We start from the raw sequence: 26,402 nt of genomic DNA, 5'->3' as shown, positions 1-26,402 counted from the left end.
CTAGGCAGCCAATCAGGGGACAGGCAACGCATCACACAGGGTCATGAAGATGCTGGGACCCGCCAGCTGCTGCCTTACAGGGCCACGGAGACGTGGTCCTGCCGGGTGTCAAATGGAACTAGAACTAGGAGCGGTGAGCAGCGCTCACCACTCGACCCTACCCGGGAAGCCACCTTTGCACACCTGGTCCCTTGCAACTGCTCCTGACATCGCTGGGCTCACCACCATTGCTACCACCATGCCCTAGCCAGGGGTACGCAGAGCCATTTGGCCAGGAAGTTTCTGCCAAGGAAGAAGAGGCGGTAGAGGAGGAGGAGGAGGCGGTAGAGGAGGAGGAGGAGGCGGCGGCGGTGGTAGAGGTGCAAAAAAACAGGTCCTTGCAATGTCCCTCACTCTTTGTTTTTTTTTTTTTTCTTTTTTTTGGGACAAGGAGGACTTTTGAGTGCAATGTTATGCATATAGATCTTTATAATCCTCCCTGTACGCACTGAAAGGAGTGAGGGTATCTGCTGTTCAAGTGCAGATGTAAGAACACAGCAGACACCGCTGTGCAATGTTGGTGACAGAAGGAGAATTGTGGCTGTAGACTTGAGGGTGGAAATTCCTCAGCTTCCCATGTTTGTCACCATTCTTTCTAAAACACCACATTTCCATGCTCATCTTCAGTGAAAAGGAATTGGCAATTGATGCCCCAAGAGCCTTGCTGGGGTCTTAGGTCCCTCACAAAGGATGCTCCTGCCAACCCCTGCCTCAATTCCAAATGCTGTCCCCAAGACTGAAGCTGCACTGAGGCAATGCCCTGAGGTGCAGCGGAGGGATTTGAGGATTTCTGAGGCTTCACTTGTGGCACAAACTTGAAGGTCTCCTCCAACACTAATGATCCTATGATTCCTCCACCACCTAGCCCTCCACCACCTCCTCCTCCTCCTCCACCTCCACCGCCTCCTCCTCCTCATCCACAACGTCATCCACCATGGCCTAATCTTACTTGTAGACTGCCTCTTCCTCCTCGTCCACTGCCTCTTTCTCCTCGTCCACCGCCTCCTGCACCTCCTCCACCGCCTCCTCCTCCACCAGAGCCTCCTCCACCGCCACCGCCTCCTCCACCTCCTCCACGGCCTCCTCCTCCTCCACAGCCTCCTCCTCCTCCACCGCCTCCTCCTCCTCCTCCACCGCCTCCTCAACCTCCTCCACCGCCTCCTCCTCCACCAGAGCCTCCTCCACAGCCACCGCCTCCTCCACCTCTTCCACGGCCTCCTCCTCCTCCACCGCCTCCTCCTCCTCCACTGCCTCCTCCTCCTCCTCCTCCACCGCCTCCTTATCTTCCCCCTCCTCCACCACCTCCTCCTTCTCCTCCTCCTCCTCCACCACCTCCTCCACCTCCACCACCTCCTCCTCCACCACCACCGCTACCTCTCCTATTCTGACACTGCCAGTTGAAGTAGCATCTGCCATCTCCTGTCTCCAACTCTCTGCCTCCCACTGCCACCCTTTGGCCCTTATATAGGGAGGAGACGACACACCCACTATTGATGACAAGCCACTTGCAAAACACCTAACAATCACTAGGCAGCCAATCAGGGGACAGGCAACGCATCACACAGGGTCATGAAGATGCTGGGACCCGCCAGCTGCTGCCTTACAGGGCCACGGAGACGTGGTCCTGCCGGGTGTCAAATGGAACTAGAACTAGGAGCGGTGAGCAGCGCTCACCACTCGACCCTACCCGGGAAGCCACCTTTGCACACCTGGTCCCTTGCAACTGCTCCTGACATCGCTGGGCTCACCACCATTGCTACCACCATGCCCTAGCCAGGGGCACGCAGAGCCATTTGGCCAGGAAGTTTCTGCCAAGGAAGAAGAGGCGGTAGAGGAGGAGGAGGAGGCGGTAGAGGAGGAGGAGGAGGCGGCGGCGGTGGTAGAGGTGCAAAAAAACAGGTCCTTGCAATGTCCCTCACTCTTTGTTTTTTTTTTTTTCTTTTTTTTGGGACAAGGAGGACTTTTGAGTGCAATGTTATGCATATAGATCTTTATAATCCTCCCTGTACGCACTGAAAGGAGTGAGGGTATCTGCTGTTCAAGTGCAGATGTAAGAACACAGCAGACACCGCTGTGCAATGTTGGTGACAGAAGGAGAATTGTGGCTGTAGACTTGAGGGTGGAAATTCCTCAGCTTCCCATGTTTGTCACCATTCTTTCTAAAACACCACTGAGGAGGAGGCGGTAGAGGAGGAGGAGGAGGCGGCGGCGGTGGTAGAGGTGCAAAAAAACAGGTCCTTGCAATGTCCCTCACTCTTTGTTTTTTTTTTTCTTTTTTTTGGGACAAGGAGGACTTTTGAGTGCAATGTTATGCATATAGATCTTTATAATCCTCCCTGTACGCACTGAAAGGAGTGAGGGTATCTGCTGTTCAAGTGCAGATGTGAGAACACAGCAGACACCGGTGTGCAATGTTGGTGACAGAAGGAGAATTGTGGCTGTGGACTTGAGGGTGGAAATTCCTCAGCTTCCCATGTTTGTCACCATTCTTTCTAAAACACCACATTTCCATGCTCATCTTCAGTGAAAAGGAATTGGCAATTGATGCCCCAAGAGCCTTGCTGGGGTCTTAGGTCCCTCACAAAGGATGCTCCTGCCAACCCCTGCCTCAATTCCAAATGCTGTCCCCAAGACTGAAGCTGCACTGAGGCAATGCCCTGAGGTGCAGCGGAGGGATTTGAGGATTTCTGAGGCTTCACTTGTGGCACAAACTTGAAGGTCTCCTCCAACACTAATGATCCTATGATTCCTCCACCACCTAGCCCTCCACCACCTCCTCCTCCTCCTCCACCTCCACCGCCTCCTCCTCCTCATCCACAACGTCATCCACCATGGCCTAATCTTACTTGTAGACTGCCTCTTCCTCCTCGTCCACTGCCTCTTCCTCCTCGTCCACCGCCTCCTCCACCTCCTCCACCGCCTCCTCCTCCACCAGAGCCTCCTGCACTGCCACCGCCTCCTCCACCTCCTCCACCGCCTCCTCCTCCCCCACCGCCTCCTCCTCCTCCTCTACTGCCTCCTCCTCCTCCTCCACCGCCTTTTCCACCTCCTCCTTCTCCTCCTCCTCCACCGCCTCCTTCTCCTCCTCCTCCACCGTCACCTCCTACACCGCCACCTCCTGCACCGCCACCTACTCCACCGCCACCTCCTCCACCGCCACCTCCTGCACCAGAGCCTCCTCCACCGCCTCCTCCTCCACCTCCTCCACCGCCTCCTCCTCCACCTCCTCCTCCTCCACCTCCTCCTCCTCCTCCTCCACCACCACCTCCTCCACCACCACCTCCTCCACCACCACATCCTCCTCCTCCACCACCGCTACCTCTCCTATTCTGACACTGCCAGTTGCAGTAGCATCTGCCGTCTCCCGTCTCCAACTCTCTGCCTCCCACTGCCACCCTTTGGCCCTTATATAGGGAGGAGACGACACACCCACTATTGATGACAAGCCACTTGCAAAACGCCTAACAATCACTAGGCAGCCAATCAGGGGACAGGCAACGCATCACACAGGGTCATGAAGATGCTGGGACCCGCCAGCTGCTGCCTTACAGGGCCACGGAGACGTGGTCCTGCCGGGTGTCAAATGGAACTAGAACTAGGAGCGGTGAGCAGCGCTCACCACTCGACCCTACCCGGGAAGCCACCTTTGCACACCTGGTCCCTTGCAACTGCTCCTGACATCGCTGGGCTCACCACCATTGCTACCACCATGCCCTAGCCAGGGGTACGCAGAGCCATTTGGCCAGGAAGTTTCTGCCAAGGAAGAAGAGGCGGTAGAGGAGGAGGAGGAGGCGGTAGAGGAGGAGGAGGAGGCGGCGGCGGTGGTAGAGGTGCAAAAAAACAGGTCCTTGCAATGTCCCTCACTCTTTGTTTTTTTTTTTTTTCTTTTTTTTGGGACAAGGAGGACTTTTGAGTGCAATGTTATGCATATAGATCTTTATAATCCTCCCTGTACGCACTGAAAGGAGTGAGGGTATCTGCTGTTCAAGTGCAGATGTAAGAACACAGCAGACACCGCTGTGCAATGTTGGTGACAGAAGGAGAATTGTGGCTGTAGACTTGAGGGTGGAAATTCCTCAGCTTCCCATGTTTGTCACCATTCTTTCTAAAACACCACATTTCCATGCTCATCTTCAGTGAAAAGGAATTGGCAATTGATGCCCCAAGAGCCTTGCTGGGGTCTTAGGTCCCTCACAAAGGATGCTCCTGCCAACCCCTGCCTCAATTCCAAATGCTGTCCCCAAGACTGAAGCTGCACTGAGGCAATGCCCTGAGGTGCAGCGGAGGGATTTGAGGATTTCTGAGGCTTCACTTGTGGCACAAACTTGAAGGTCTCCTCCAACACTAATGATCCTATGATTCCTCCACCACCTAGCCCTCCACCACCTCCTCCTCCTCCTCCACCTCCACCGCCTCCTCCTCCTCATCCACAACGTCATCCACCATGGCCTAATCTTACTTGTAGACTGCCTCTTCCTCCTCGTCCACTGCCTCTTTCTCCTCGTCCACCGCCTCCTGCACCTCCTCCACCGCCTCCTCCTCCACCAGAGCCTCCTCCACCGCCACCGCCTCCTCCACCTCCTCCACGGCCTCCTCCTCCTCCACAGCCTCCTCCTCCTCCACCGCCTCCTCCTCCTCCTCCACCGCCTCCTCAACCTCCTCCACCGCCTCCTCCTCCACCAGAGCCTCCTCCACAGCCACCGCCTCCTCCACCTCTTCCACGGCCTCCTCCTCCTCCACCGCCTCCTCCTCCTCCACTGCCTCCTCCTCCTCCTCCTCCACCGCCTCCTTATCTTCCCCCTCCTCCACCACCTCCTCCTTCTCCTCCTCCTCCTCCACCACCTCCTCCACCTCCACCACCTCCTCCTCCACCACCACCGCTACCTCTCCTATTCTGACACTGCCAGTTGAAGTAGCATCTGCCATCTCCTGTCTCCAACTCTCTGCCTCCCACTGCCACCCTTTGGCCCTTATATAGGGAGGAGACGACACACCCACTATTGATGACAAGCCACTTGCAAAACACCTAACAATCACTAGGCAGCCAATCAGGGGACAGGCAACGCATCACACAGGGTCATGAAGATGCTGGGACCCGCCAGCTGCTGCCTTACAGGGCCACGGAGACGTGGTCCTGCCGGGTGTCAAATGGAACTAGAACTAGGAGCGGTGAGCAGCGCTCACCACTCGACCCTACCCGGGAAGCCACCTTTGCACACCTGGTCCCTTGCAACTGCTCCTGACATCGCTGGGCTCACCACCATTGCTACCACCATGCCCTAGCCAGGGGCACGCAGAGCCATTTGGCCAGGAAGTTTCTGCCAAGGAAGAAGAGGCGGTAGAGGAGGAGGAGGAGGCGGTAGAGGAGGAGGAGGAGGCGGCGGCGGTGGTAGAGGTGCAAAAAAACAGGTCCTTGCAATGTCCCTCACTCTTTGTTTTTTTTTTTTTCTTTTTTTTGGGACAAGGAGGACTTTTGAGTGCAATGTTATGCATATAGATGTTTATAATCCTCCCTGTACGCACTGAAAGGAGTGAGGGTATCTGCTGTTCAAGTGCAGATGTAAGAACACAGCAGACACCGCTGTGCAATGTTGGTGACAGAAGGAGAATTGTGGCTGTAGACTTGAGGGTGGAAATTCCTCAGCTTCCCATGTTTGTCACCATTCTTTCTAAAACACCACTGAGGAGGAGGCGGTAGAGGAGGAGGAGGAGGCGGCGGCGGTGGTAGAGGTGCAAAAAAACAGGTCCTTGCAATGTCCCTCACTCTTTGTTTTTTTTTTTCTTTTTTTTGGGACAAGGAGGACTTTTGAGTGCAATGTTATGCATATAGATCTTTATAATCCTCCCTGTACGCACTGAAAGGAGTGAGGGTATCTGCTGTTCAAGTGCAGATGTGAGAACACAGCAGACACCGGTGTGCAATGTTGGTGACAGAAGGAGAATTGTGGCTGTGGACTTGAGGGTGGAAATTCCTCAGCTTCCCATGTTTGTCACCATTCTTTCTAAAACACCACATTTCCATGCTCATCTTCAGTGAAAAGGAATTGGCAATTGATGCCCCAAGAGCCTTGCTGGGGTCTTAGGTCCCTCACAAAGGATGCTCCTGCCAACCCCTGCCTCAATTCCAAATGCTGTCCCCAAGACTGAAGCTGCACTGAGGCAATGCCCTGAGGTGCAGCGGAGGGATTTGAGGATTTCTGAGGCTTCACTTGTGGCACAAACTTGAAGGTCTCCTCCAACACTAATGATCCTATGATTCCTCCACCACCTAGCCCTCCACCACCTCCTCCTCCTCCTCCACCTCCACCGCCTCCTCCTCCTCATCCACAACGTCATCCACCATGGCCTAATCTTACTTGTAGACTGCCTCTTCCTCCTCGTCCACTGCCTCTTCCTCCTCGTCCACCGCCTCCTCCACCGCCTCCTCCTCCACCAGAGCCTCCTCCACCGCCACCGCCTCCTCCACCTCCTCCACGGCCTCCTCTTCCTCTTCCACCGCCTCCTCCTCCTCATCCTTAACATCCTCCACCACGGCCTAATCTTACTTGTAGACTGCCTCTTCCTCCTCGTCCACAGCCTCTTCCTCCTCGTCCACAGCCTCTTCCTCCTCGTCCACCGCCTCCTCCTCCACCAGAGCCTCCTGCACTGCCACCGGCTCCTCCACCTCCTCCACGGCCTCCTCCTCCCCCACCGCCTCCTCCTCCTCCTCTACTGCCTCCTCCTCCCCCACCGCCTCCTCCTCCCCCACCGCCTCCTCCTCCTCCTCCACCCCCTCCTCCTCCTCCTCCACTGCCTCCTTCTCCTCCTCCTCTACCGCCTCCTCCTCCTCCTCCTCCACCGCCTCCTCCTCCTCCTCCACTGCCTCCTTCTCCTCCTCCTCTACCGCCTCCTCCTCCTCCTCCTCCACCGCCTCCTCCTCCTCCTCCTCCACCTCCACCGCCTCCTCCTTCTCGTCCTGAACATCCTCCACCACCGTCTAATCTTTTTTTTGTGACAGGGAGGACTTTTGAGTGCAATATTATGCCGTTGGTTCTTTATAATCCTGGTCTACCTGATGAGCAAAGGAAGCATCAACATCATTAAATGATTTGGAGAATGCATTGGGAAAACCAAAACGAGCTAAAGCATCGTCATCTTTGCTCCCCAACTGTGAGACGCCACTGGGCTGTTCTGTGGTATCAGAGGCAGCAGGGCAATGCCTTTCTGCTCTGCAGGACAGGTGCTGAAATTGTTAGCGTTTGCTTATTTTTTGTAAGCAAATAAAGAAATAAAATTATAAATGATTTTTGCGGATGGTGGAGTCAGAACCTTTAAAAATGTCTGTAATTAGCTACTCATGTAGCATATGATGATATTTAGTAGGCCCCTCAGTGATAATTTTAGTAGCCTTTCCTGATGCCTGACAAATACTGAACATGGCATACTTAATTTTATTTTAATTAACAGCTCTTTAAAGAAAATGTCAGTGATGTTCCTGTAGCATGCGGTTTCTTTGGAGGAGTATGGGGGACACTAGGTTTCCTGTTGTGAGAAGAAAGACAAAAAGATGCCCTTTTTCTGGGTGAAACTGTGTATCTTGTATGAAGACCTGTCTTTTCTTACATCTCTTCTGTTCTGAGCTGTCTGAAGTACCTCTTCTTGCATTGAGTACTTACAGTGGTATTTACTGTTTTATTTTTTGAGTTGAGGGAAAGGAGGGAGGAAAAGATTGCATCAAGTATTGAAACCACATTTCAAGATTTGTGAGAGGGGAAGAAAAGCGCAGGAAAAGAAAGGCCCTAAGATTACTTCCCTTTCAGAGCTGGTGTTCAGAGATGTCCCTGCTCAGTAGCAGGTGTCTGGCTACCCCAAAACATGGGACTGACATCCAAATCCCCATGTGCCTCAGAAGTGACCAACATTGTCCTCCCCAATGTACATTCAAAACAAACAGGTCCTAAATACCTGCATTTGTTATTATTTGCTTCAAGGTTCAAGATGTCTGAAGGTTGCAGTTTCATGATTTTCAGTATATCCTCAGGGGTTAATAAGATTCTTAATAAGAAACAAAACAAAACAAAACAAGGAAGAACTTTCTTTGACAAATTGTTTATTATTACAATTTGCAATTTGCAGTTGCAAAACTGAGTAGGTGAGGCATTCTAAAAGTGTCTTCAAGTATTTTTGATGGCTTTAATGGATTTAAAACATAACACACACAAAAAAAAATATTAACCAAAAAAGGTAAAAAGTCAATTGAGCCCCTAAACAACCAGGTTTGCTACCTGGTTATTTCCAACAAAGAGCAAGTTTGCTTTGGTTTGGTTTTGATGTAGCCACAAGCTCAACTTTAAGCTTGCATTGCCTAAAGGATGGTTTGTGGTTGTGTGGTGCTATCCTGAGTCTTCACTGGAGTTTAATGAATTGAGTGCAGTTTCGGGGGTGCCTTTCCTCTGCCCATGTCCCCAAAGCAATTAGCAATCCTTAGGTCTGCCAGGTGAGAGGGCATCTCTCTGTGCTCCCAGAGCTCAGCTTTCCAGCCACAATTAAGGTGTTTTTTTATCTATTCGAGCTAGGTGTACTAACTGCTCTTGCTTCTCTCAGGGACATGGAGTTAGGCGCAGCAGCCTGTCTTCAAGGATGCAAAGATGCTATCTTCAAACAATATCCTTACTGCTTTCTCCAGGGTGCTTTATTAAGCAGAGAACAGAAAAATAAACAGAAAGCACAAAACATCAGTGAGCAGTGTGCCAGAACGCTTTGGATGAAGTTTTAACAATTAAAATAATGCAGGGAGGAAAAAAAAATGCAGGATGTTCCAAATGCAGCTGGGGAGATGCCAGTTTTGTCCTTCCAAAGGAGAGTTAGAAGCAACTATCTTTACATCCAGCTTCCCAGATCTTCTTTTAAAGGGCATTGAAAGGAGTGGGTCAGAGGAGAAGCTGGTTGCTCAGACCTTGCGCTTGAAGGTGGAAACCAAAGTCTTTTGAATGGGCTCTCGAGCCTCGCACATGCCGGTCAGCAGCACAGGGTCCATCTTGTGCTCCACTTCATAGAACGGGCACTTCTTCAGGTGCTCTGACATGCACGCCACCTCGCTGTGCTGCCACCTGTTAACTCTGGAGAAGAGGCTGCTGAACTGCCAGGTCTGGGTGGTGATAAGGAAGGAGAGATAAATCGGGGAGGGAAAACTGGAATGTTAGTAAAAACAGAAGAGGATTTAGAAAAAACAGCTATATATGTTTGTAGTGGGCATGCATTACTTGTACTGGTTAGTGAAATCCAGACCACACAGGGCTGCACAACAAGTATAAGTGTAGTCTGTATTGTTATGTACCTCACACTTGTTGTTCTTGCTGCATTAGTCATCACCTGCCATTTTTAACAAGAAAGCACAGTTTTTGGTGCCAATCTAGTGCTGAACATGAGGAAACCAAGGACACCTGACCACCACAACATCACATGTGAGGTGGGGTCCAAGGTGCTTATAGGTGTATCCAACGATAATTATAAGGTACAGTGACTATGGGATGCTTGCGTGATACATATCTCAAAGAAACCTGACTTCATAAAGACCTTCCAAAGTGTTTATCAGTAACTTCAAAGGAAGGAACATTATAACACTGCTGTTACTCACCCCACCCCAGAACAAGCCTGGAAAAATCTAAGGTTGAGGTTATTCCTAGAAGAGTTACAAGCTTGTAAAAAACAGAAATGTGCAGTTAAATTTTTCTGATTCTTATTGCAGTGATACCATGTGTCATTTACTGATACACTACCATGTAGTGATAAGACTGTGAATAAGTCACTTGAATATTTCCTGTATGCCATTAAATCAAACGAATTTTTAAAATCATAGTTTAGAAATGTTTCTTCCTGTAGAAGGACAGTATGTGGATTTACTGCACTTAAGATTACCTAAGCCTGCCCTATTCCTATATAATCATAGCTATCATACAAAGTAGACAATAAATTCAGATTAATTACAAATGGGATGTTTTCAAGCAGAATCTGTGCACTGGATACAAGATTCCTGTGTGGTCAGTCCAGAGATCTGACAAGAAAGGGGTTAGACAGCCTTTAAATTCACAGCTGCTGGTTTGAAGTTGTGCAACCGTAACTGGAGTTAGTTGGAACTGGAGTTATTTAGCCCAGGTGGAATTTCTTCTTTATGCTACAGGAAGCTTCATCCTCCAGTAAATGGTCTCAGTGGCTAACTCCTGTTTGGATTTGGCTAATTCAGCTTGCAGCCACTGTACTTGTTGCACAGATCTCAAATTCTCTCCACTTCATGGTTTCTCTTAATAAAGATTTATTGTCATAAACTTCCATTTGGTAATATCTGTAGGTGGAGATTTTTAGGGGTCTGCTTGAAAGCCAGGTCCTCAAATAATTTTTATGAGCCTTCCTTGGATCTCTATATTTGTTCCCAGACCTCTCTCGTTTGCTTGGTCATGCAGGAACCTCTGATGTTATTATTTCAACCAGCTTTATGTTAGAGCAGCTGTAAGGCTAACAGAAATAAATCTGTATTAACTATTGTTTCAACTAGGACTTAAACTGAGCTGTATTTACATATTTCATTCTGATTACCCAAGCAGCCCATAAGGAAGATAATTTTCCAACACCACAAAGAGTGTGATGCCAGCTTTGCAGAAAAAATGCTTCTGCCTATGTTGTTCTCCCAGGTGCTCACATCCTAAGGCAAACGTTCATGACAATCTTATGAACTATGAATCATGAAAACAGACATTATCTACCTGGGCTTGTGCAAAGCATTTGACACAGTCCCACACAACAGCCTTTTCTCTAAATTGGAGAGACATGAATTTGATGGATCAACTGCTTAGTGGGTAAGGAATTGGCTGGATTTGGTCGCATTCACAGAGTTGCTGTCAATGGCTCGATGTCTGGGTGGAGATCCGTAATGAGTGGTGTTCCTCAGGGGTTGATACTGGGACAGGCGCTGTTTAACATCTTTGTTGGTGACATGGACAGTGGGATCGAGTGCACCCTCAGCAACTTTGCTGATGACACCAAGCTCTGTGGTGTGTTCAACACGCTGGAGTGACGGGATGCCATCCAGAGGGACCTGGACAGGGTTGAGAGGTGGGCCTGGGAGAACCTCATCGAGTTCAACAAGGCCAAGTGCAAGGTCCTGTAACTGGACCGGGGCAATCCCAAGCACAAATATAGGCTGGGTGGAGAGCAGCCATGTGGAAAAAGGCTTGGGGGGTATCAGTGGATGAAAAACTAAGCATGAGCTGGCAATGTGCACTTGCAGCCCAGAAAGCCAACCATGTCCTGGGCTGCATCAAAGGAAGCGTGGCCAGCAGGTCAGGGGTGGTGATTCTCCTCCTCTACTCTGCTCTTGTGAGACCCCACCTGGAGTGCTACCTTCAGCTCTGGGGCTCCCAGCACAAGAGAAATGTGGAACTGTTAGAGGGGGTCCAGAGGAGGGACATGATGATGATCAGAGGGCTAGAGCACCTCTCTTATGAAGACAGGCTGAGAGAGTTGGGGTTGTTTAGCCCAGAGAAGAGAAGGCTCCAGGGAGACCTGCTCCACAGAGCAGCCTTCCAGTACCTAAAGGGGGCCTACAGGAAAGATGAGGAGGGACTCTTTGTAAGGGAGTGTAGTGATAGAGCAAGGGGTAATGGTTTTAAACTAAAAGAAGATAGATGTAAATTACACATTAGAAATAAATTATTTACTATTATTATATGATTCCAAAACACTGTGGGATTGATGTGAATGCCTGAGCTCCTTTCACAGTCACATCTAGTTCTTTACCCTTCAATGTACTCTATATCAGCTTGTAAAGAATAAAACAAAAGGATGAACTGCAAGTTATTTTAAACCCTGTATGTGACCTTTAAGTACCAGGAATTCTCAGCTCCTAGTGCCTAAATACGGTGCAAATGCAAACAGGTTACTCAAGACAAGCTTGGGTGGCAACCTGCAGCTAGTAAGTAGATACCCACTTACACCTTCCTGCCTTTGCTAGATGTACTGTACTTTATAGCACTGACCTCCCAGGACACATTGGGCTGCAAATTCTTCACTTCATGAACCTTCCCCCTATCTACGTGCTTATATGCAGCATCACTTGCTATGCTTGTGTGTAATCTGGTGACACCCCGTGACTGTCTTTTCCCCAGTGTTGCAGTCACTTGCCTTTCTGCGAGCTTTCCATGAAGTACCACCATGGGAATATCTTTTTTTCTCCCAGACCAGCAGGACCATTCCCCTCTCTTGAAGTAGAGTGGCACAGATATCCCTCATCAGCACTGACACTTGCGATAGCTGAGATAAACTGAAGCTGTCCAGGAACCCAGCAATGTACTTCAGCACTTCCAGTGGGAGGCTGCTCAGCAAATCCTTGTTTCTCCCTCGATTGTCCACTGTGTAATTGCATTTTCCTGATTCAGCAAGGAGGGTGTCAACCTCTGGTTTAATAGCAAATGTCTTGACAGGCTTGCTGTATATAACCTTGGCCTTATGTCCATCAGGGCGGAAGTGATTTTGAACAAAAGTACATCCCAAGTAGGCCAGCGGACAGCGATGCTGAAACCATCCATCCAGACATGACTGGATATCAGCATGCACATTCTTGAAGTGGGATGCAAACTCATCCCTCCTGAAGAAATGACTGCAAGTGAATGTGAAAGCTGAACTGCTTTTGTTGTGTCTTCTGGTTACACATTCAGTGTACAGCTCCACGTGGAGTTCTGGTTGGCTTTTTTCATCCAGAACATCTGCTAGAACAGCATTGGAGGAGAAAGGCTCCAGAGGAAAGCTGTAAGTCTGTGTTGCAAAGTCCACAAAGAGTCCATCGATACCCCTTGCTTCGGAGATCTCATGGCCTTTCAGTTCTTTCTCCAATGCACACAGCAGTGTGGCTTTAACTATATTTGCCGTAGGCAGTTCTTCTGGGTTTATTCCCAATTCTGAGGTATCCACCGACTTGTCTGAAGTTGGCATCTTGTGTCCCAGTGCATCTCCTAGTCGTGCTCTTTTGCCACAGTAACTAACTGGCACTTTGAAGGTGTAGACAGTCTTCACCTCCTGAGCTTCCAAGTTCCCATATACAAAGTCTTTTTCTTTCGGAGTGCAAGCAGCTAGCTGGCCAAAGCGGATAAGCATTCCCCCGTGATGTACCAGATACATGTTGTAATCGGCTACACCAACTTCTTTCTTCAGCCTCTCCAGGACCCCTTCTTGCCAAGGAGCCAGCCCTGTCATTTCTTTATTTGGAGTTACTTGTTCAGACTTTAGGTCTTTTGCTTCTTCTGTATTACCAGGCGTTTCCTTTGCCTTCTCTGCAGAGCTGGCAGCACAAGGTCCTGATGCTGTTTTCTTGGAAGCCTCCTCTGTATTTTTTCGTGTGCCAGCTGCTGAGCCTGTTACCTTGCAAGCCAAGAGCTCTTTGCTGAAAATGTTCTCCCAGGTTTTGTAACTCCCCAGATCCATTCCTTCCTTGTCCTTTGCCAAATCTTCACGCTCACGTTGGCTGAGCTCAGATGCCTGGTCATTGCCATCTTGGGAACCACAGGCCAATCCTCCCACGGCACCTTCTTCCCCACCCATGGTTTCATCCATTAGCTCTTCCACTTCATCCTTTTTCCTCCACTCCGGAAACAAGTCGGCTACTCTCAAACTCCTGAAAAGTATCTTCTGGTCTCTGAGTGCCAATGCTGTGTCCAGACACTCCTCGCTTAAGGTCTCCTTCATAATGTTCTTGTGCAGGGTTGTGTCTGAATCCACGTTTGGCCAGCGATTCCACTCCATCGAGCAGCAGACAACGCTGGCTGGACAGACCTGAAGGTGCTTTGCCAGCTTAAAGCGGGCCATGGAAAAAGGACAGCCATAGTCTGAGTTGAGGCAGGGCACCTGCTCCAAGGGGCAGAGCAGTTGGTGCTCCTCCTCCTTGCATGTGTGGAAGGTGGCTCCGCAGTGAAAGCGGCAGCTGATCACCATGCAGGAGACGGAGGGCTCGATCGGTGCGCGGCAGTGCCGGCTGAAGCATCTCTCACAGTGCCTGTGCTGCCCAGGGGGAGTTTTCTGAGCCCTGTGCTGGATGTAGAAAAGACAAGAGTTACTGCCTGGAGGGGCAAGAAAGGACACAGACCACCAGTGCCAGTGCCCACGCCTGGTTTCTATGAGTTAGATGTTCACACGCACTCCTAGCCTGAATAAGGCTATGTGTAAATGATGCCCAGCTCTGATCAGCACTGATCCCCGCAGCACAGTGTGCCCTGATAGCAGCATGGATATCAGTGAGACCTCAGTGCTCTTTGCTCTTAGCTCAGCAGAGGCAGCAAAGGTTTGAGAATGAGCTGTTTTCTGCCTCAATATTTTTGCTGATCCTGTCCATTGCATACTGCTGAAATCAAGACTGCTGCAGGCACAGAGAGGGAGCTCCTCCACTTCTTCGATATGATTTGAGTGGGAAAGGTGACATTTCTTTTTCCTCCCTAAAAAATTAGCTGGTCATTTGGCCCACGTCTTGTCACACCTTCGTCACCTCACCATGGACATGAATGGTCACAAATGAACCAGCTGCAACTGCCCTACTTTTTTTTAGTTCATCCTACATACTTACAGATCAGTGTCAAACACGACCCAGAACTGAAGAGGTGATCCTGAGGTGATCATATCTTAGATTCAGTTTATGACGCTGTTAGTGGTACCACAGGGGACCAGAAAACAGGGAAAGGTCCCAGGCAACAAGAACAGAAATAAACAAAACCAGTCTGCATTTCATAAATTCAGCTGCCACCTGGCAGGTCCATTAATTTAATGTTTTGCAACTCACAGACTGGATTAAAAGAACAAGTTGAGGATGCCAAAACAAATGTCTCAGAAATTTTAACCAGCCTTATCATAAAAAAAGGCTAAATGTTTTCTTAAGGAAGAATGCATGTCAGTTCTCACACTCCCATATTAATGTGGTTTCAAAAATATATATATTTTTTGCTTTTCTCTACCTAAAAAATGTTGAAATGAAAAGGACGTACCATTTTCCTGAGGTCCAACAGCAAAAAGCAGAAGTACAAGAATATGAAGTATGAAGACCCTTATGTAAAAAGATATCACTGCCAGATTACTAGCTTCGTGTCAGAATGAATCACTCATCTGCTTTGGTTTCATTATTGTGTTTTCCACTCTTTCCCAGTAAATCAATTAAATCACTTTAATTAGCTGAAAATAATACACTTATGAGGCCTGTCTCCAAAAGTTATCAGTGCCCCTTGCTTATAATATCCCCACCCTGGCAAAAAATCCAAGCAATGGGTATTACTCCTCCCTAAAAATGGGAAAACAGAAGCACAGAGTTTGACAGCAATTAAATAGAGACAGTCATTAGCATGAGGCATGTCTTCTTTTGTCATAAAAAATAAGAACATAACAAGAACATAACAAATGACAGTCTGGGTCAGACCAGTGGTCCATCCAGCCCTGCACTGTCCTTCGACAATACCCATAGGAGGTGAACCTTGATTCAGGGGAACATGTGGGACCTTCTGTGGATCCACAGGACTTTTCTCTTCACATGCTCTCAGCATCCATAGTTGTTGTATTGGAGACCTAGAAGCTGCCCAGTCCTTGTACTACTTGGAGCTACCTCCCTGGATAACTTGATCTGGTAGCAGCAACTTAGCCCAAAGAATACTGCAAGTAGAAAACTCCAGGCTTCTGTCTTTCTGCTCTTTGCAGTAAAGGGCGGTTAGCCAGGGCTTTTTTTTTTTTTTAATTTTATTTATTAATTTATTTATCATGAAAATGAGAAAAAGATTTTTGATACATCTTCCCACCATGCTTCCTATGCAGTAGGACCTACCATAGCTCAACACAGTTCCATTCCATCTATTGCAGCCTCCAACACTGACCAAAACCTGTTTAAATCCCCTTACTGAATCAACCCTATTCCACTGAAGTATACAGCTCAGGTGCCTGCACCTTTGTTTGCACAAGCAAAGAAAAGCTCTTTGGAAAGAACTGAAGACAGCAATGCAGAAAAGTAGTATTTCATGACCATTCATAATAGCATTCTCTGCTTGTCTTGGGAAGCACAGGGTTCTGCCCAGGGCTGACACCACAATGCTGGTCAGCATGACCCCAGACAGATTCAGCCCCTAAATAAATGTCATTTAGGACGGCATCCATCCTGCTTTAGGCTGTTTAGTGACATCTACATTTATGCAGCTCAGGGAAGAAAGAGATGCAGATGGATTTATTTCACATTGGCAGCATCCTTGCTACTGTCATTCTTGTAGCATTTTGCTGCAAATATAATCTCTAAAAATAGTCCCAGCTATGACTCGCATAAGGTCAGAGGAAGGCTGGGTACATTACACTGAAACAAAAACATGAATGTATGAACAATACTTTCCACTGCAAAACTAGCTATTAGAGAGAAATAATTGATAAATAAGAACACATCTGAAGTGCAGAGGCCTTACAGTTCTCCAAAAACACAGAAAGGGCTGATTGCTAAGTTTCTGGAGAGGAGCCTGCTTTCACACTGTTGTATGCTGAAACCAAACACACTAGACTCGCATGTAGAAAAAGAAAATATACGTTTTTTTTGTGAACAATGACGACATCACAGCATTCAGATCTAGAATCAGTCTTCATGATTACTCAGATTTGCCATTTTTAGTTCATTTTACCCCATCTCTAACTTGTACACGCTGTTCTGTCAGAAAAATATTGTTTTTCTCTCTCTTCTAATTGTCAGATCTGTGAAGCTAAAAGACAGGAAGAAGGGAGAGAGATTTTTTCTGATATATATTAGGATTTGAATGCTTCTGTTCTGACAAGACAATAATCATGAGCTCTGTATTTTAACTGATGATTTGCTCCATCTCTTAGCTGTTGATATCATTGTCAAACACAAACTACAACAGTGTTTCAACACACTTAACAGAAAATTTACAAATTCTTGCCTCAGTAAGTGATACATTAACATCCAGAGGCAGATAACACACAGATATGTCAGGTAATAAGACACTTCTCTAAACCTATATACATCTTTTTTCACTGCAACTTGCAATATTTTTGAAGGGCTGCTTAAAAAAAAAAAAAAAAAGAACAGAATTTTTTACTTAAATCATGCTTAAGGTGCTGTGGAATGAAAGGATGCAAACTCCCATCCACAGTCTGTCCACTTTGGTAAATCTTTATTTTTAGACTGTCAGGACAGCAAGTCAAGTAAGATTTAAAAATATACAGCTGCCTTTTAAACTACAGATATGTCTGTGTCTGAAGTAGGTCTGTTCAGTGACAATAACTTATTGTTTATAAATCAATTATAATTTGTTTTCAGTAAATGCATATTAAATTTAGTTGCAGTTATTGAGCTAAAACAATACAACTGTTTCCTTATTTGGTATTTGTTCTGTGTAGGTGACTGATAATATGACATACCAAAATTACACATCATATCTGAACTCTTCTTGCAAATTCAAGGGATGCCTCCCAAGAAACCATTAAAAAAGGCCACCAGAAACCCCAGACAATTATCTTACAGACTGCCTCTGAGATCTGATTACCAACGAACACAAAACAATTTTTCTAAGATTTACAACATGATAAGCATCTCTTAAAAATCTCTGGAAAGTTTTCATCCAAACGCTGGAGCCAAGAATGTTAAAGTTACATATAATATTACAACAAAAAATATTTTAAAGGAATGTGAAGTATGTAGGGCAGATAGCAGTTATTTATTATCTCTTTTAATCCCTGCTACCCAGTATACAGCGTTTATCTTGTTTTCAGCATAATACTTAAATCTTGGGATGAATGCAGGGTTACTAATTTCCTTACAGGGTTTTTCAATATATTTACTATGATAGTATCTGCGTGGTTCACAAGTGATAATGAATTTGCCTTGCAGTACTAGAGGTGCACCTGAGGTTAAAAGACATTGGTACTTCTGTCTGACATGTAGAATTGGAGTGTAGGAAGATAAAAACCAAATATAATTAAATATAATAGTTTACGTAAATAAAACAAAAAAAGCATGGGGATGCCCAGGTTCTGATGTCTCACTTGCCTGGCAGAGGCAGCAATAGAATCACATTTTCTAGAACATCCAAGCCTCCCAAAACTAGAGATTTTCTTCTCTTTGTGTGCAGTGCACCTCCTCAGTCACCACAACCCAAAAAACCTCAGCAAGAAATCAGGTTTGGGTCTCCAATCACTACACAGACATGTTTATTTCTGGGAGCCGAGGAAGAAAACACTACGCCAGTGGAAACTGCATGTGTATGTGATTACTAGGAGCCTAAGTTTTCTAACATCCTGCCCTTCATTACAAAATAAAAAGCAAATCCGAGAATGTCACCATCTGGAGTGACAGTGACCTCTAAGCGAGTGACGCCCCACATCTTCGCAGCCAGGACACTGTCCCGCATGGCACGCCTGCTCTGCAATTGCCATTCAGACTGATCTAATATTCACATTGCCAGCCAGGCTTCAGATGAGCCTGGTAGTGAACATGGCACAGCTCAGGGTAAGTGCAAAGGGAGAATAAAAAGTGGAGATGAAATCATTATCAGTAACACTAACAAACTTCTATCAAGTGTGTGCAAGGCATAGTTTCTTGGAGTCTTAACTCTTGAACAAGTTCATACAGATTTTACAGGGGCACTTTGATGCCAGGGCAATCCTTCTCATGAACCTCAAATCCCTGGTATAAGAGAAGAAGAGGGAAAAAGTGTTCCATGAGACAACTGTCCCGTTAGATAAGCCCAAATATGGAAAGACAGGTGACAATTAGGGAGCTATTCCGTGTATTTTTCAGCTGGGGAACAGCTGACTGAGACTGTGATGTTTTGTGGCAATAACCACTGGTTTGGAGGTGCTGAATGGGTCGTATTTGCTTTATATGAAGAAATATACTTTAAAATGGCAGGGATGGAGTAGGTCCACGGCATAGTGCATCAGTCAGGAAGAGACATCAGTTCCCTGCTTTTCTTCCAGATGATGCATTCTACTCAGGCTCCCGCAACAGTACATCTACTTCCCTTCAGCTCCCAAAACCTGGCACACAGGACCATGGAGCAAAAGATAAGCTGTCAAATCACCAGCCTTCCCTTCTCCTGGTAAATCTGTGCTGCACACGTGCAGTGAGGAGGCACAGAAACTCACTCAGGCCATTTCTATCCAGCCAAATGCACCAGTGCTGCTGAGGGAGGAGCAGGTGAGGCTTGACAGTAATGAGGCACAGGTAACACAGGGCGCTGCTGGTAGAAGCCCCATGCAGCGCTTGCCTGCATGAGCGCCGGGTCAGCAATATTTCTTGCTCCTCCCTACCTGGAACAACATAGTCACAGCTCATCTAAGACAAACCCACCAAAAAATTCATGTGGATGTGGTCCCCTGGGTTCATGTGTCACGCAGGGCAGCACAGCAGCAGGGGCTGAGGAGTGGAGTGGGAAACGAGGAGACTGTGACAGGCACCCACTCTGCAGCACATGTGAAGGACTGTCCTTGGGAGGGACATACTTAGGCAAACTCTCACAGTGCATCAATACCTGGGTTTATGATTTGAGTTCACCAAGTGCCTTAAAATAACAGGTTACAGTTCAGTTGAAGCTTGAGAAAAACAAAACAAAACAAAACAAAACAAAACAAAACAAAACAAAACAAAACAGTTTTGTTTAGGGCTCGGGTTCTATTTTGTTCCCTGGTAACAATCTCATTAACATACTTTTCTGAAAACTTCTTGAGATAGTCAAGTGAATGGATTTAAGCAAAACAAAAGAAAACCAGCTGAACCCAGACGCCCGGTACAAAGAATGTGAGTGCTCATGGTTAAGATCTAAGTCATAAAAACAAAAGCTAAAAGATTCATGAATAAAAACTGCTAAGCATCCACAACTCTAAAAGGTACAGTAGTACCTGTAATGCTTGTAATTCTTACTTCATCACTGTATTATTTAGTCTGCACTAAAAATGTAGTTTGCAGTCTGAATCTTAAAACTCACTGGATTTTAAGTCTTACTTTTTTTTAGTTTCTTGAAAGTTACATAAATTGAATTTTTGATTTATTATCTGTCATACTACCGAAGTTCCCATTTTAGAGTCAGTATCTTAGTTTTTTAAAACCCCAGATACAGTGCTGCAAGCCGTGGCTAACCCACTGAATATGTTATGGAGGGTTTTTCTTGTTAGTGCAGCCTGTCACAGAAGTGTTCAGAGTTACCAGCTGCCTCTGTTCTCAGGTGTCACTTAAAGACATCTTGTGTCTGATTATTCTACTTCATCCTAATTACTAAGATTGTTTTGAAGACATCTTGACTTTCATAGCTTGATACAGTAACCATTGCATGGCATAAGTTTTCACCAATAAAGGCTCCAACCCTATTTACAAAACCTTACCTTAATCATAGTGTCCCTGTGTTTGTACCGAACACTTGCGCTCTTGGTTTTGCTCAGCTGGGTTGAAGTGAGGTGAGTAAGGGCTAACAAGAAGCAAAGACAGAAGAGAGAATGAGAGGACACAGAGCAAGCCCAAGCAGAAACATCAAGTAGTTTGAGGTTGTTAAAAATAAAACCTGTGCATGTGACTGGGCAGCTCAGCTTTCAGAGCTGTCTCTTCCACTGTATTTGTTAACACTGTCACTACTGGCGTGATACTTAACGGAGAGGATGTAAGCGATGGCACTAACCCTGCCCTCTGCCCTGGGTGTTAAGAGGAAAAGATCAGAGAATATCCCAGAGCCCTGTATCAGTTTCCTGCCATTCTCATCTTTAATGACTCCACTCCTCGCAGTGCCCACATCAGCCTGTAGTTTCTGCTGTTGCAGCTGTCACTGTGTCCCCTGTTCCTGCTTTCACTTACTCCAGCGGTGGGTGCACACAGTGATGATGGGTTTGCACCCACAGCAGGACCCGCCTCAGGGCATAGCCTCCAGCTGGCTGCCCTTGCCACAGGGCTGCTTGTCCTGGGACAGAAGAGCTGAACCAGCACCCCTCATGCTGACGGATGAGTTGCTGCTTCTTCCTGGTGAGGGAGCACCTTGTTGCTGTGGTGGAAGCTCTGAGATCCTAAATCACAGCACGCTTTTTGTTCTGCCTTATCTTTCTCTTTTCCTATCTGTGAGACCTCAGTGACGCTGATAGTTTGAAACAGTGCAGGCAACTGTGTTTTCATTTTTAGGTTGAACGAAATGTCAGTAGGCGACAACCAAGGCTTGCTGGTGCCAATTGTAATTTAGTAGTGCTAAATACGGTTAGCAGGCTGGCTCCGTGGCCTTTTTTAGAAAGGGCTGTATTACTGTGGTACCATGTTGTATCATCCCACTGCACTCAGGAAAACAGGGGCCAGCAGGAATATGTCTAAATCCATATTTCACCCAATCACATTATCATCGATGTGTTTGTCCCTTCCACTTCAACCCCTCACCTTCTAGTTCACAATTATTCTTCAGCTTTGACCCACAACAACTTCTTCAATGTTGTTGTTGTCTTTTTAGACTGTGCTTAAAAACGTACTGCTTATATGCTTCACTTTTACACAAATCTACTTCTCAAAATTCTCTGCTACTAATTTAGGAATAAATTCTCCAGCTGAATTAACCCAGATGACAAATATTTAGTGCTTTAGAAGCAGCTGTTGCCAGAAATGAAGCTATCTTCTATCTTAATTTCACCAGAGAAGGTGACAGAAACCAGGAATTCATCTTTTTTATCTGCAGCACACCATTTGTATTAACCCAGATTCATCTGAAACTATACACTCAGCAAAAATGGGTGAACTTACAGATCTCTGCTGCCACCGTTACCCATGCTAATTTGACTGAAGATACCTCAGGAACATCAACCCATAACCAGACCTCCCACTGCAGTACAGATGTGCTTGCTGGTGGGATGGAAGAAATGCGACTTCTCTGAGAAGATGTATAACATTTATTTTGTGATGCACATACTGCTGGAGAAAGCTGTTGAATGTATGCTTTATTCTCTCTTATCTCAATTTTGTGGGTGGAAATACTGTGCCATATGAAAGTCCTATGAAATATACGTATCTATATGATATGTGTATGCACATATGCATATAAATACACACATGTATGTACATACTGTATGTATATAGATGTGTAGTTGTACATATGTGCATGTTCATACCATATATATACAGATATGTAGCTGTGTACCAGCTGCCATGCCCCTCTGCTTAGGGAAGATGGCCTTTGTTGGGCTGATGGTGCCTGTGACAGGGCAGGGCAGAGACGAAGCAGGACTCCCCCTGCTGCGGCTGTCTCTGCGCTCCCTTGGGACACACGCCGTATCGCACAGCCCAGCACACGCACCTATCCCAACATACCCTACAGTCGCGATATGGCCTGTCCGCCACTCGCCAGACTACAACTCCCGGCATGCCCGGTGCGCTCTTTCTACGGCTGCGCAGCAGTGGGGAATAACCTTGCGCTGCGTGCCGGGACTTGTAGTCTTTCCTGAGCCTACCAGCGCGGGCCCCGCCGGAAGGCCTCCCCCTCCCAGAGCGCTCCGCGGTCGGTCCGGAAGCTGCGCGGCTCGCCGTGCGCAGGCGCACTGCCGCCTCCAGCCAGCGCTGGGCAGGCAGGGAGGGAGAGAGGGAGAGGCGCTCGCGCGCCTCGGGCCCGTCAGCAGCCAGCGCCGGGCCGGGCCGGGCCGCGCCGCGCCGGCCGCAGGTAGGAGGGGAGCGGAAGGGAAGGGGCCGCCGGAGGGGGGGCGGCAGCGGCTGCCGGGCGCCGAGCGGGGCCGGTCCGGTGCTGAGGGAGCCCCCGGCGTGCGCGCGTGCAGCGGGCGGGCGGGCGGGGCGGGGCGGGGCGGGCCCGGCGGGAGGCCCGCGCGTGGAGCCCGGCGGCAGCCACCGGGCCGGGCCCGGCCGGGGCGGAGCCGCACCGGCAGCGGGCTCCTGGGCGCGATCGTGCCTCGGCATCCCCGGCACCCCCCTTCCCTTAGGGGGACGGGGCTGCGAGGGGGGCAACGCCCGGCCTCGTGGGGCAGGGGGCTTCCGCGCGTGCCTGCTCAGCCTGTCCCTCGTTTGTTTGTTTATTTATTTATTTATTATTTATCTTCCCTCACTGATCTCAGCTGATCTTACAACACCTATCACTTCTCGCTGCAAACATGCCCTCGTATCCTTAAGTTCCCCCAGCGCTAGCTTTTTGCGTTCCTGCATGCGACGCTGCCCAGCGTTAGCTGTCCGGCCGCGGTGGCCGTTCGCAGCTCTCCTGCGAGTGGAGACCGGGTAATCGGCAGGAGCTCGCCCCATTCATAATCCTTAAATTTGTCTCCCTCGTACGGGGATACATGTGGTGATGATTTTGTGCTTTGCCTCTTGAGGGCGTTTAATGAAAACTGAAACTCTAGGCTGGAAATACACGGCGTGAGCTGTGAAAATATCGAGCTGCTGTTTTTGCAGAATTCCCAAATGGTTGCATTTAGGAGTTCCCTCATCTTTTTTTATTCAACTTTCTGTTTCTCTAGATTATTATTTTTTTGTTCCCTGACATATATTCTGCTTTAACTGCTTAGCGTTAATGACAGACTAAAGAAGTTGGGATGTGTCTGTGGGCTATCCAGAGATGGATTGTGACTTTACACCCAGCAGCTAGTTATTTGAAAGCTATCTTGTATATACTGGAATGGTATGGCAATTAATAGTTTGAATCAAACTAAGCTTTGGTATGTTTTTGTTTTTATTATGTTGCACTCCCTGGTACAGTAACGCATTGCACTGACATACGAACAAGCTAGTTCAAAGCAACTTTGTTTCTACTTGAGCCACAGTTGCACCTTTTAATTGTGCTTGAGATGTGCCCATAGGCACAGGGAAAATGAAGAGTAGATTGAGGCATGGTAAGGTAAGATGATGTGGGAGGTAGAGGTTCTCACAGTGGGGTCCCTTGCCAGAATTTTTCGAACAGATGTAGTAATGCTTCAGCTCCAAGAGAATATCGCAATTACTGAGACTGTAATTCCCCCCTGAGGCTTCTAAACAGTGCCTTTGTCACATCCCATCTCTAATTCCAGCACTGTACCAGGCCGTTTCCCTTTGCCATCAGTGTGCCATCCATTGGCTTTTCCTGATGTGTTCCCAGTGTTGAAGTGTTCAGACCTGGCTTGCTTTGGTGGTCCTGTCTGCGCACTGAGCTCAGTGCTGGTTACTGAGCAAGTCACAGGCCTTCCAGTTCAGAAAGGGAAAGGCAGCAATAGCTCCTTTCAGCAGCACTGACAAAAGAAACTATTAAAACAAAAAGCATTAAACTTTTCAGATATGGAAAAAGTTCCTGAAATGCTCTTTATAGACACTTAAGTGTAAATGTTTATTTAACTGTATTGTTTGGCAGTTTTATTACAACTTCAGTGTTTCCGTGCAGTGCTACAGTGCTTCTTTCTTTTCCTTTTATTTTTCTTTTTTCTTCTGTTGAATAAGTTGAAGTGAACAGAATGGTATATTTTATTTTAGACTGTTTGTATATAGCAGGCTTGCTTTGATGTCTTTGTCTCTTTCTTCTTGAGATGGTAGATTTTTCTCAGATGTTTTTCATGTCTTGGAGGGGCAAATGGGCCTAACTCATGTCCTTAAGAACACAAAAGGAAACTGCCTTTAGAGGCGACTGTAAAGGTCGAAAAAATTGTTGAAAGAAGTGTGAGATTAATGGAGCCAAAACAGTGCCCTCCAGAAAAATGAAAATCAAATTTATGTGAAAAAGCATAACATATAACAGTTAACCATGATTCACATCACCTATTTTGTACTTTATTGGTTCTAATTTAAATTAGAAACATGAGCGGAAATGAAACAGCAGCAGTAAGTAGCTAAATTTAGTAGATTTGTTTAAATACTTCAGAAGGCCAAACAGAGTAAGTGTGCAGAGGAGCCTAATAGGCTAGGAGCAAGTCAAGAAAAATAAAAGACAATGAAGGAATTACTCATTTGAGAAAACACTAGGAGAGGTTAAAATATCTGAACAGGAGGTTCTGGAATGATGTAATAGACAAACAACAAGTTAGAAAGACCAGACCACCTCTTCTTTCAGAGAACGAGAACTAAAGATGAACTGATATGAAAATTATTCAGCTTCATGTGAAGACACTAAACATAACAAAACTCCTTGTTTAAATAATACAATAATAGAGAGAAAAAATCCCCATATAAACTTCAGAGATAAGTGGCAATGATATGATAGCAAGTCACTTTTTTTCTGCTCTCAAGAAAAAAAATAAATGTGTCCATAGTCTATTACAACTTTTGAAGTCAAGTGAGTAATGGATTATACTGGTCTATTTTATATCCAGGCATGAGTGTAGGGTTTTCATGATACAAAATGCAACAGCAAGATGCAAGTCCCACAGAAATATCGGTGCTTTTGAATTGTTTTGAAGATGGTAGGGGAACTCTGTAAAAACAGCAAAAAGGAGCTTAAAGCACTTGGCGAAAACCTCCAGTACATAGAAAAGCTGCAGAGCAATAGGACTGGAAATCATATTATGCCACCTCATGAATGTCTTAGACTGTATTAAACATTGTGTGAATTCAGTAATTTATTATGAAGAAAAAAAAAGTAGAGGTAGTCTAGGTAGGTGATTGGCAGTGAATTTCCTTTCACCAGAAATTTTGGGTTTAAAAAGTATGTCAGTAGTAGTAGGTGTATGAAGAAGTGGTAGGAAGTAGTGGTGAATCGGACATAACTTTTCCATTTCTATTTATCCATTCATGCAGTAAAGGGGTAAATGGAGTTCAGTAGTATAGAATAAATCTTGTATCAGGATGAAGTTAATGCTTTCTTGAAACAAAATTAATGCTCAGCGTCAGGAGGAGACAGAACCTGAAAATATTAGAACTGGAAGAAACAGGGCTGTGTTCCTGGGTGTGTGCAGAGAGTAACACACTGAGTTGTCAGAGTATCTCGTAAGATTTAAAAGTTAGCTAGTCACCAACTGCTGAAACTATCTTTATGATCTAGAATCCTTCTTTTCCTGCTTTTATTTGGTAGTTTGGGCTGCTGGCCAGGCTCAGCAGGAGAATTCATATGTTTTGTGAGAATCTAACCAGTTTGACAAGCAAGGATTTATTTTATTTTACAATCTGGGTTTGATGTTGAGATGGTAAGAGTTGCTGGCTTTGGAATTAAATATCCTGTGGCTAAACATCCTGAATGTCTTTATCTCCAAAGGCGGCATTGTAAGCCTACTAAATCTAGTGCTGAGGTTACACCTGACAGAAAATGCACTTGTTGCTGTATGAAAATGGCATTTTGGTGAACAAACCGCTTTTTGGTTGCAAACAAACCACAAAGTGCCTTTAAGAAATGTCAGATAATAATTTTGTCATTATGATTAAACTATTTTTTTTTTAATTATATGAAGCAGGATGAAGT

The 26,402-nt window shown here is 46.7% G+C and overlaps 2 protein-coding genes across 3 annotated transcripts in view; one reads left to right on the top strand and one right to left on the bottom strand.

The window, feature by feature from the left end:
- Window positions 1-8,111: 8,111 nt before the first annotated feature.
- On the bottom strand, window positions 8,112-20,950 carry FBXO40 (F-box protein 40). Of its 2 annotated transcripts, XM_083820204.1 has the most exons (4): window positions 20,873-20,878; window positions 20,410-20,492; window positions 12,196-14,094; window positions 8,112-9,166 (listed from the first exon to the last, which is right to left on the bottom strand). In XM_083820204.1, the coding sequence occupies exons 2-4, from the start codon at window positions 20,416-20,418 to the stop codon at window positions 8,969-8,971; spliced, it is 2,106 nt and encodes a 701-aa protein (XP_083676330.1). In that variant the 5' UTR covers window positions 20,419-20,492; window positions 20,873-20,878; the 3' UTR covers window positions 8,112-8,968. The 2 variants fall into 2 exon arrangements, with proteins under 2 accessions (XP_083676330.1, XP_083676331.1); XM_083820205.1 differs by having other exon boundaries at window positions 8,112-9,157; window positions 12,192-14,094; window positions 20,410-20,950.
- Window positions 20,951-22,477: 1,527 nt separating this feature from the next.
- The window catches only part of KPNA1 (karyopherin subunit alpha 1), a 53,922-nt gene continuing 49,997 nt past the window's right edge, over window positions 22,478-26,402 (top strand). Inside the window, exon 1 of the mRNA XM_083826564.1 lies at window positions 22,478-22,703. The gene's annotated coding sequence lies outside the window, so the exon portion shown is untranslated. The remainder of the gene's footprint in view (window positions 22,704-26,402) is intronic.

This window comes from Anser anser (assembly GCF_964211835.1).
Source record: "Anser anser genome assembly, chromosome: 1".
Classification (NCBI taxonomy): domain Eukaryota; kingdom Metazoa; phylum Chordata; class Aves; order Anseriformes; family Anatidae; genus Anser; species Anser anser.
Note: the sequence above shows the minus strand (reverse complement) of the source record. Positions and strands in the feature narration are given on the sequence as shown.